General features: G+C 33.6%; 1 protein-coding gene across 1 annotated transcript in view; it reads right to left on the bottom strand.

Moving 5' to 3' along the window:
* LOC150104082 (transient receptor potential cation channel subfamily M member-like 2) overlaps positions 1–12,025 on the bottom strand; it is a 580,140-nt gene that overhangs the window by 214,240 nt on the left and 353,875 nt on the right. The window contains exon 16 of the mRNA XM_090396744.1: positions 10,578–10,721. Coding sequence (XP_090252870.1) covers positions 10,578–10,721 — 144 coding nt within the window. The remainder of the gene's footprint in view (positions 1–10,577; positions 10,722–12,025) is intronic.

The raw sequence follows: 12,025 nt of genomic DNA, 5'->3' as shown, positions 1-12,025 counted from the left end.
TGATAAGTGTAACAACCATCTTTATCACTCAATAGTGGATAAATATCTACTTTTTTCATCAAGAAAAATTTTATATCATTAATTAATACAAGAAATCTTTCTAAAAATTTACTTCTGCTGAGTCAGCAAACATTATTGTACAATAGAAGTTCCCTATCATCATCTGCTTGTAATTTAAATAACTGCTGTTGCAAGGCTTTTCCTCGAACAGAATTGACAATTTTAAATGTAATATCCAAAACATCTTTTGTGTTTAATCTTTTACTACACAGTACTTGTTGGTGGATAATACAGTGGTATGCTAAAATATCTGGATATTTGTCATCGTTTTTACACAATGAAATGAAGCCTGATTTATTACCTATCATTGCAGGAGAACCATCAGTAGTAATAGACACAAGTTTAAAAAGCGGAAGTTTGTGTTGTTTCACAAATTCATCAAATGCCTAAAAAATGTCTTCTCTCCTAGTCTTTCCCAATAATGGTACAATTTTCAAAAGTTCTTTACTTGAATAATCTTGAAATACCATGCGAATAAATACCATTAACTGAGCAGTATCAGTGAAGTCGTTTGATTCATCAAATTGTAATGAAAACGCAACACACTGGTGAATGTCTGATATTAACTGAGTATTCAGATCGGCACTTAAAATTTCAACTCTTCTCATAACCGTTGTTCTGGAAAGTTGTAAATCTTTAATATTCAAAATTATTTCATTTTTATTTTTAAAATCAGAAAATAAAGATTCTGCTGCTGCAAGAAACTATTCTTTTATTAACTCTCCATCAGTAAAGGGATTTTTTGCTTTTGCTAATAAATGACACACTTTCAAAGATGCTATAGTGGCTGATATTGGTTTATTTATTACTTTTGAAATCATATTTTGTTGTCCAGAAAGACCTGCCTTTAAATTTATAATTTTTGATTCATGTATTTCGGAATTTTTGGGAAAATCTTCATCATATTTTGCATGTAGCAATCGAAAATGTCTCTCAATGTTACCTTTTTTTTTGGAATTGCTACAGAATTACAAATCAAACACTTTCCATTTACCATTGTAAAGAAATAATCCATTTCCCATTCCTTGTGAAAAGGATATGTCTTTGATTTCTTTGATACACTCATGATTATCCTCAAATTAAAAAAAAAAATAACTTTTAAATATTTTATTAAAATAAAAAATGTTTATAACTTATCAATTAGCAAACAAAATAATGGTAAATCTAATGATAAATTTAGAGCAACTGAAACTCAACTGAAATTCTAACAGTGGGTAGTGGGAAGTGTGTGATGTAGTTACGAGTAAACACGATTATAAACGAAACGCATACGATGTGCTTTGCTTATAATCGTATTCACTTGGCTTGCTGTTTGACTTCCACTGATCCAAATTAATTCATTTACCCAGACTTATAAGAAAATTACTGATTTGGCAATTTTAACGAAAAATAAATAAATAATAGCAATACACTTAAAGAGAATTAAAAAATAATACAAAATAATGATAAATAAAATATTATGTTTTCAGTTTTAATTAAATTTGTTAGTAAGGAGGAATAAACAAGAGATCGACCAAAAATCGCTCCGCGATCGACGGGTTGAGCACCACTGATCTAAACCAAGCAAATTAACATTAATCTAATCAAAGGAGATTCTTTCACCTTTATTTCTTCTAATTCTTGCCTCCATTCTGCATGTTGCACAGCATCATTCACACCACTATGATATATACTGATGAAGTGTTTGTTAAATAATTCCACTATATCATTTGCTGTGGTTACTCTGCAACCATGACTATCCATCAGTATCAACCTGCCATAATTATTTTTCCTCCTGCTTGCCATATTGCAGAAAAATTCCTCTGGATTAGCTTTGAACTGACTAGCCAATCTCCTCTCATATTCTACTTTTTCTTTTTTAACAATGCTTGTCACTTTTCTGGCCTGCACTTTATCTTCTTCATGCATCTGTTCACTGCAAATTGTCTTGTACTTCCTCCATAACAAGTTCCTTTGTAACACTGCTTGCTTGATTTCACTGTTCATCCATCTCACTTTTGCTCTATTTATTTGCTTAACTCTTGGTATGCAGTTATGCACTGCTTGTGCTTGATACTGATACTGCCTTATCATTACCCATGCATTGTCAACATCTTTTCTACATAATTCATCAACCCAATGTATTATGCTAGTTGACTACGGAGCTTCTCATAATCACCTACCTTATAGTTCCACATATAGACCTTTTCAATAACCTTTTCCTGTTGACTACCTTCCAAACCAAATGATGCACGAGAAGAAAGTTCTAGAGTTATTGCATAACATGGATAAGAATTCAGCAATTGGGACGATGGGATAGCAGCACATATGTTAAATGAATATTCAGCTGAACTGGCTAGGCCCTTGACATGTTCACATAATTTGAGTCTTGACTCAGGAAAGATCCCACAGAAATATAAAGAGTGCATGATAATCCCATTGTACAAGGATGGTGCAAAGACTGATGTGTCTAACTATCAACCTATCAGTACTTTTGGAGTGATTGTGAAGATTTTAGAGAAGTTAGTATGAACACCTGCATATGGGAATGGGTGGACAAAGAAGCTACACTCTGCAAGGAACAGCATGGGTTTACTTTAAGGATGTAATGTCTGAGAAATTTGCTCATATTTGATTATAATGTTTTGGCTGAGTTGGATAAAGGGAATCATAGAGATCCATTCCCTTTATCCAACTCAGAGTTTAACAGGCATACTGTTAGACTATGTAAGGCATTTCATAGGGGTAGTACATGAAAAGCTATTGCATAAAAAACTAGATAATATGGGATTAGAATGTAAACTATTGGCTTGGATAAGTGGATGGCTGACAAACAAGTATCAGACAGTTATATGGGAGGAGCAATCTGCCAAATTTAAGGTGACCAGTGGTGTGCCCCAAGGGATCAGTTCTTGGATCACATTTATTAATCTATATATCAATGATATTGGAAAGGACCTGACAAGAGAACTTCAATTGCTTGCTAATGATGCAAAGATAGGCAAGGCAATCAGAGATGAAACCAACATACAGCATTTACAGGATGATTTGAATAGGCTGGAAGTGTGGATAAATGATAATTGCTATCAGTATTGTAAAGTTAATGCACTTTAGCTGATGGTCCTTTCCAATATCATTGATATATAGATTAACAAATGTGATCCAAGAACTGATCCCTTGGGGCACACCACTGGTCACCTTAAATTTGGCAGATTGCTCCTCCCATACAACTGTCTGATACCTGTTTGTCAGCCATCCACTTATCCAAGCCAATAGTTTACATTGTAATCCCATATTATCTAGTTTATGCAATAGTTTTCATGTAGTACCCCTATGAAATGCTGTTATAATGGTGTCGTTGTCGTAGGTAATATTTACTTAATACGTTGGTAAGAATTTATTATGATAAATATCATGAAAGTTGTAAAATATTCTCAATAAGTCTTTGGTCAAGTGTTTTACTTCTGACCCAGGAATTTGAAGTTCAAAAATTGCAAATACAACCTGGAGGATAATTGTGATGTTGAAATAAACATTGACATGTAAAGATATGGAAGTTATGTGGCCAGTAGGAGGAGAAATGATTGTGGAAGATTGACATTGTTAGATAAAAATAGGATTAGAGTGAATGATAAAGAAGCCATAATGGAGTTGTTTAATGATCATTTTATTATGTGGAGTTGTTTAATGATCACTTTATTATGTGGAGTTGTTTAATGTCCATTTATATGGAGTTGTTTAATGATCACTTTATTGGAGTATTTCATTCTGGAAAAGAGGGTTTTATTACTAGAGAGAGATGGGGGGGGGGAGGATTCAAGGTTTGGAAGTGCAAGAGGAGGCAACAGGACTGGATGAAATTTCACCATGTGTATTAAGAGAATGTTCTAAGGAGCAGAGTGCTCTGTTTACTTGGCTTTTCAAAGAGTTTGGTATGGAAAAGGTGTCCAAGTGGTGAAAGGAGGGTAAGACAGGCCAGTTTGTGTTTTGGATTTTACAATGGCATTTGACAGTGTGCCACACATGATATGCTGATGTTTAAGTTACAGTATATGGGTTTAGGTATCAGGCTAGTGACTAGGATTTAGGATTAGCTGTCTGATAAATATCAGAGCTGATAAATAAATATACCAGGGAATGATATCAGATCACACTCAGATGATGTGTGATCACTCAGATCACACGAGTTTTTGGAGATGTAACCCCACACATAAATAGCGAAACCGGTCTGGGTAGTGACCCTTCCTGTAATGCATAGCATTATACATGCCCATAAGGATATGTGCTTTGCATTATGGGATACTAAGGCAAGTGATGTGAAGTCATAAGCTTCTATATATGAGTTGCTCCAGTCCTGAAATTAGTTCAGGTGAAAACTTGTTTGCTTATACCTGGATAAAGGATTAAACCAATATAATTTCTTGGTATCTTTAATTTATAGTATAACCAAGTGGAAAAACTTCCAACATGACACAGAGTAATACAAAGTTAATTTAAGTGGCAAATCAGTAGAGAGAAATGAAGAAGACAGAAGAAGATAGTTTGATGCAAAAGCAAGTAAAAGACCAGGTGTTTCACTTGTTCCACTGTTATTCATCATTGACATGGATATGGAAAGAAAGCAGCATTAAACTTGATACTGCAATCAGAAATATTCAACTTTATTTTTTACTATGCAGATGATGTTATATTCCTAAATAAATCCAGTTAGATGTCTTTAGGACTCTTTAGTTATACTGAATAACTTTTAGAACAAGTCTGTATGAAAATCAGCAGTAAAAAGACAAAAATTATGAAAATAGGCAGGACAATGGAAATCAAACTATGTTTGCAATAAGAAACCTCATTTGGAAAGCCATGACAGAATAAAAAAAAGGCTAGTATGGTTGATATGATGGTGGGAGCCAGCTGAATAAACCTTGCCACTTGGCATATTCATCCTCCAATCAACAGGATTAAGTTCAAATCCCACTGTAGGCATAGTGGGATTGGAACTTAATCCTACTTAATGGTAATAAAATGATGAATTTTATTACCATTGTGAGACCGCTGCCTGTGTTATTGTAAGTCTCAAATGGCTTGAAAAAGTTCCATATTTGTTGTCTAGACCATTTCCAGAATATGTAAAAAATAAAAGTACAAAAAAAAAAGATATAAAATAATAAAAATAGAAAAAATATCTTTAATCCACTTATTGTACAAATATTCTATAAGTTTACCAAAACCTTTTGTGGATGGGAATTGAATAAAAAGTGAAATTATCCAAAACACTATCAGCATACAAGACAAAGAGTTCAAACCAATTTCAACTTATGGATTTGAGAGTTGGATCAGAAATAAAACAACTGATCAAAGATTAAAAACCACAGACATGAGAGTTCTGAGAAAAATTAGGGTTAGAAAATAGAATGCATCAATGGTAGAATCAAAATAAAAATGCATATAACAGAAAGGAACTTGACATTGTTGTTGTTAATAATAATAATAATAATAATAATAATAATAATAATAATCATCATCATCATCATCATCAAATTCCTGCCATGTACCCTCAAGGGATGTACAGGATATGATAGTACTACATGAAAAATTTACATGATTATTAACTTCCTATCTATAATTTTCCTCCAAATCAGTCTGTTAATTGTCAAAACTCCAACATTATCAGATCTTATATTTCTATCAACTAAGGCAATGCTTTCCAAACTTCTAGATGTCAGGGCCCCCTTTGCAAAAATTAAAATATTTCACAGCTCCCCCTCGAAAAAAAATTGCAATAGAGAGATATATTATTATAATATTTATTGTATTTATATTCAATACAAAACATACACAGCGAATATTGCAAAAATCAAATGCATATATTACATTTTTTGCCTCTTACCGTTTGGTTCTGAAGACGATGCGGGCTGTTCTGGTAAAATATGAAATACTGTCCTTTTATTTTGAGTCTGTTTCTGCCTCTTCTGATTGTTTGCGGGATTTTTTTTTAAATTTTTTATCAGCCACTAATCCATCCCAGGGTTAAATTTTTTAACGTAGAATAGATCAAATAATATCACCACTTACCGATACTGGCACACCACAGACTGATAACATAAAATTAGTGAATATTACCTGAATAAGGGAATCCCTGGACCAGGAACATTTTTCTCTTTTGTGACTTTTCTCCTTTTACGGTAATTAAGCCTAACGCGAAACAGACAGCAAAGGCAGGTTATTAAAACATGCATATGATTGGTGCGGTATTAACAAAAGATCGCGCAACTGAAAGATAAAAGCATAGCTGACAATTGAGTTGAAATGTTAACTCTCTTCAACCGAATTCCATATGCGAAACTGCCATAACATTCATTATATATATATATATATTACTTAGTTTTAACACTTTTACGAATTTTAACACGTTCGGTTGAATTTTATTGCTGCCTTGGGAAATCGAACTCACACACATCTAATTAATAACAATAGTTTTTAGTTAGATACTGTGTTTGCCCATGCAACATATGGTTTTGTTTCAGTCTATACAGCATAGTTTCTGTATGAGGGGACATGTGATTCATTAATTAGTGTGTTTTTATCCCAGTTGTCTCTAATTGCACTATTTGTTGAGAAATATATTACACAGACTCCTCATACCTTATTCACTGGCATAATAAAATTACTTGTTTTTATTGCCTTTGCAGAATAGTGGCTGTTAGGGAGGGAATGTTCTTTACCACTACAAGCAAGTTACTATCTCTCCACATGAACTTGTTTAAGCTTTTTTTCATGTGTGAAGTATATGCGAAACTTTTTTCTCGTAGACAGGCTTATACGTTGGTTATGCATTATTAAAACGCTTAAGGAATTGAACAACGTAGTTAAGGATATAAATTAAATTATACTTTAATAAATATTTTCCGATATTTCGGCAATGTCACATTGCCATCTTCTAAAGGAACTTACAAAAAAAGCACGTGCACGTAGGCACTACAAACACAGTAACTGGGAATGAAGAGATGAAGCTATTGTTCTCCTAAAAGTTCTGATGGTGCCCTCTAGTGGGCTAAGTAGGTGTTCTTGGCCGTTGGGCTGAAGGTCTGCTGATGTAAGCCTACCAAATTTGGGGCAGTCGCATACAACCAAATTTGTTGAGGTTTGGAGAATTTCTTAGGGCTGAGGCTGATTCCATAAATAGTCTTTCGTATTTGTATTTGCTACGGTGTATTACTGTAGCTTTCTTCCACCGTATTCTGTGGCGTGTATCCAGAGCATGGTCCGCAAGACCAGACCAGTACTTGTTTCACAAGTACAGCCATTCTGGTCTTGCAGACCATGCTCTGGATACACGCCACATTATTCTGTGGCATGTATCCAGAGCATGGTCCGCAAAACCAGACCAGTACTTGTTTCACAAGTACAGCCATTCTGGTCTTGCGGACCATGCTCTGGATACACGCCACAGAATACGGTGGAAGAAAGCTACAGTAATAAACCGTAGCAAATACAAATACGAAAGACTATTTATGGAATCAGCCTCAGCCCTAAGAAATTCTCCAAACCTCAACAAATTTGGTTGTATGCGACTGCCTCAAATTTGGGAGGCTTACGGAGGACACTGACGTGTAGAAGTAGGGAGATTTTTGTTCCATTGTATAAGGCCTTGATTAGGCCACACATGGACTATTGTGCCCAGTTTTGCTAATCTTTCCTCACCCATTTTGTTTAAGTGACCATACCACCTGAGGTTAGCTCCGTTAACGCATTCCTGGATGCTGACAATGTCAAGTTCTTTCCTAATATCCTAGTTTTTAATATGATAGTGCCATTGATGCCATCTGTTCATGCCTCTAATCTTTCTTAGGACTCTCATATCTGCGGTATCTAGTCTTTGGTCAAGTGTTTTACTTCTGACCCAGCTCTCTCAGATAAATAAGTTAAAACTGGTTTGAACACTGTCTTGTATACAGCTAATTTAGTGTTCTGACTAATTTCTCTCTTATTCCATATGAATTTATTCAGTTGACTTTCTACCATACCAGCTTTGTTGATTCTGTTGTCTATTTCCATATTTAATTTACCATCTTCACAAAAATCGTGCCTAAGTAGCTGAAATGCTTTACTTGTTCCACAGGTTCTCCGTTCACAACGCAGTTGACATTTTCAATGATTCTGCCTATTTTCATTGTCTTTGTCTATTTATTGCTGACCTTCATACCATTTACAACAGTTATTCAATTTAGTCAATGAATCTTGCAGACGTGTAGCAGATTTATTTAGAAGTATAACATTGTCCGCATAAAGCAAAGAGCTGACATTAACATCTCTAATTTTGATATCATGTTTAATTGTAGAGAAAGTGCCCTCTCTCGATAAGTCTTTGGACTCCCTAAAGGTGTCACGATGATAATAATTTAATGCCACTTTCCTTCATAATGTGATCCATATAGATAACGAATAACAGAGGGGATAATGTACATCCTTGTCTCACACCAGATTTAACATTAAACCATCTTCCTGTACTTCCTTCAATTCTACAATTTGACTTACAACTCAAGTAAAGACTAAGCATTGCTTGATATAATGCCCCATTGACACCATAGCATATTGAATAGCTTCTCTCTTGGTACCTTGTCATATACCTTTTTCCAGATCGACAAACCTTAAATACAGATCTTTGTTATATTTCCATGATTTCTCCACTATTAGTCGTAAAGTGAAGATCAGATCCTGACAGCCTCTATTTGGCCTGAATCCAGCTTGTTCTTCTACAATTCTTCTCAACCGTTTCTCAAGTATACTTGCATAAATCTAGGAACACTCAGTAGGGAAATAGCTCTGTAATTCTCACATTCAGTTTTATTTCCCTTTTTATATATGAGTACTATGAGAACTCTACTCCAAGCATTTGGAATTCGTCCCTCTGTCCAAGACTTCTGAACTATGCAGAGTGCAACCACTTTTATACCTTTCGATGGCTTTTTTCTACTTCAAGTATGATATGTATTCCTGACTGTATGCCTGTTGAGTGTTTATTAATCACTGCTTGTTTCATTTAGCAATTTTTCGAAGTAATTACTCCATACTTCAAGGATATCTTTTTCTCCCATTTTCATTTTGACACCTTGATATTTAATTTATATGTTCTTGCTAAAGTCCTCCCATGACTTTTGTTTAGCTAGTTTTACAGTGTTTAGCTTTCTTACATTTGTCTCTGTATTCTCTAAGAGCACAAGCTTATTTGCCAGGAACTTTTGATATTCTTTCTTTCTTCTTTTCCTTCACTGCCTCTTTAACTTCCTGTGTCCACCATGGAGTTCTGATTTTTCTATCCTTGCAGACAACCTCACCACATGCCTCTCTGGCTGAATCAATAATAACAATAATAAAAATAAATGTAATAATCATTGTAGGGGTATCTCCATGGAGACAAAAGTCTGAACCCTTACTAACTATGCTCTCACAAAACTTCCATGGGTGACATAATAATGAATGCTCCTTATTATATATGATAATGTCCTTACTTTTTTTTTGGTTAATAGATGTTATTTTTCAAATTTTTGTCAGTTTCTTACCGTCCTATTAAGGTTTAGGAGGCCACTGTCTGTAGTATGAAGACAATGTCCTAATAAAGCTTTCCTGTTTGGAAATAGTTTCTTTTCAAGGTGGTTTTCGCCCTCTGACCAGTGTATCATTCACCATTTTGTCATTTCACATACTGACTCATCATTATATATTACTTGTATTTCTGTATTTTTAGATGTGGTTCTTCTCAATCATTCATTAAGAGTATATGAATACAAGGAATTTAGAAAATACTCTAGTTTTCAAAGAGTGGCATTCTTTATAGGAGTATAAGGAAAGCTAACTTAAATAACAGTTTGTAAATAATTTAAAGAGCATTTGCTTTTTTTGTGATTTTTTTTTCTGACATGTCTCTTGAACATAAGGAATTACAATGATTTAGTACTTGACAGTCTTAATTTTTATTTTTGAAAGGTTATAGTTATTGGTAACAGAACTGTTTAATATATTGTCTAATTCAGTATGGAATATATTGTATAAGTGAAATAAATATAAGTTTTAAGGGCTCAAGTTTTTAGGATGGTATACTACAGAAAAGAATGAGTGTACAAGTTGAAGTGTTTAGGCAAATGAATGTAGATATTAGTGGGAGAGAAAGAAAGTAATATTTTAACCAAGATAATTCTATGGTGAGTAAGTCTTTTTTGAATGCAGAAAAAAATAAAAATCAACCTGATTGTAATTGAACCAACCAACAACTACAACACAACAAAACAAATCATATTTTTGGGGGACTGAATGAATGTATAGAAATGAATATTATCTTTATAGTAATTATTATTATTATAATGCGACACCTCCAAGGAGTCCAGGACTTATTACGGGAGGACACTCTACTCTACTCTACCCCACTCAACACATCTCACTGTCTTCCCTACTACTTAATGCCGAATAGCAAACTGCTTTTATTAATTTTATATAAAATGAAAATAAGTAATTAAGATAATATAAATTTTAAATGGTTTCCTTACTTTATATAAAATGTAGGTCCTTCTAATATATTCAAGAACAATAAGGGAAGTCCAAGCACAAACCACCATATCTAAGGATTTATCCCCGCATGATGGCCAGAGTACTGCCAAACTAAATATAGCTAAATATATTATATAGAATATCTAGAAGAGAAAAAAAAAAACTTTGTAATTTTCATTGAATTCTCAACTAGTTATTTTACTAAGCAGGTTGTAAGAGCAAAGTTAAATATATGTGCAGCAATCTCTCGATTAGTGCGCCTAATGCATTCTTTAAAACAGGCGCATTAATCGAAAACACACTAATCGAATATAATAACCTATGGGAAAAAGTATAATTTGTTCCTTAAATTTCTTTTTTGAACCTTATTTCTTTTTTTATAAAAGAATTAAGGTATGTCTCAGGGCCTAGTTAAAGGAAAACCATGATGCTGAAAGACAATAAAACATATTCAGAATATAAATTTTATTATTCCACTTCTTAACAAAGAATTGAGCTAGTGTAGTTTGGTGGGCATTTTGTTTATTTTTTTCATACAACTGATGGTATGGCCCTATTGCCTCTTCTACTCTTCTGCAAATTTTACTGCTTCTCTCTTCATCACGGTCAGCCTCTAAGCATTGCTACTTAAAAACGTCGATTGTACGAAAAATATTTTCAAATTGTTTCTGTGAAATCTCTTTTGGCTGACTATCAGTGGTTAAATTTTCTTCATATTCTTTGGGATCTTCCCACTGTGAATCTAAATTTAGCAGGTCGGAATCACTCAGTTCTTCAGAATGAGATTTAATTAACTCTTGGACGTTATCATTGAAGGGGAAAAAGAAATGAAGGACGTACGAATTGGTTGCCAACATGCTAAATCACGTGCTTTATAGATTAAATTTCCCAACTGTTATACAAGCAAAATAGTTACCACTTTAAAAACTACAATGATCATAAAAGATAAGTTAATTTTCTGACGTGTAATAATAAACAACTCATCCCAGAAGACAGATTGCTTGTCCTATTATCGGAATGGATTCTCCTTTTGTGGCATGCACAGAAGTGTTGAAGGTCTTGAATCTGTGGGTGTACTATAGCAGATGACATAAATTTTGGAACATAGTATATATAGTGTACATGAAAGTAGTGTAGTATGCCATTAAAAATAACTTTGTAAAATGTTTTAAATCAGTAACTAAATTATTTCATTCTGGTGAGTGATTTTTTAAAATAGTTAGTCATAAAAATGTATAAATCAAAAATTTTTAAAATCTGTAACATTTATTTTTAAGATGTATATAGGTGCACTAATCGAATTTGAGTATAGAAAAAAAATGACGCACTAATCGAAAATGCACTAATCGAGGGATTACTGTATAGTAATCACCATTTAGCCAACCATGTTGGGAAGGTAATTGGCCATTCTGATAATTAAAGGGTCAGATAATTGAAGGATCATTGT

The sequence above is a fragment of the Typopeltis vanoorti genome, chromosome 8 (genome assembly GCF_054136105.1).
Source record: "Typopeltis vanoorti isolate ZY-2024b chromosome 8, IOZ_Tvanoo_1.0, whole genome shotgun sequence".
Lineage (NCBI taxonomy): Eukaryota > Metazoa > Arthropoda > Arachnida > Uropygi > Thelyphonidae > Typopeltis > Typopeltis vanoorti.
The sequence above is the reverse complement of the archived record's forward strand: the minus strand, read 5'-3'. Positions and strand labels throughout refer to the sequence as shown.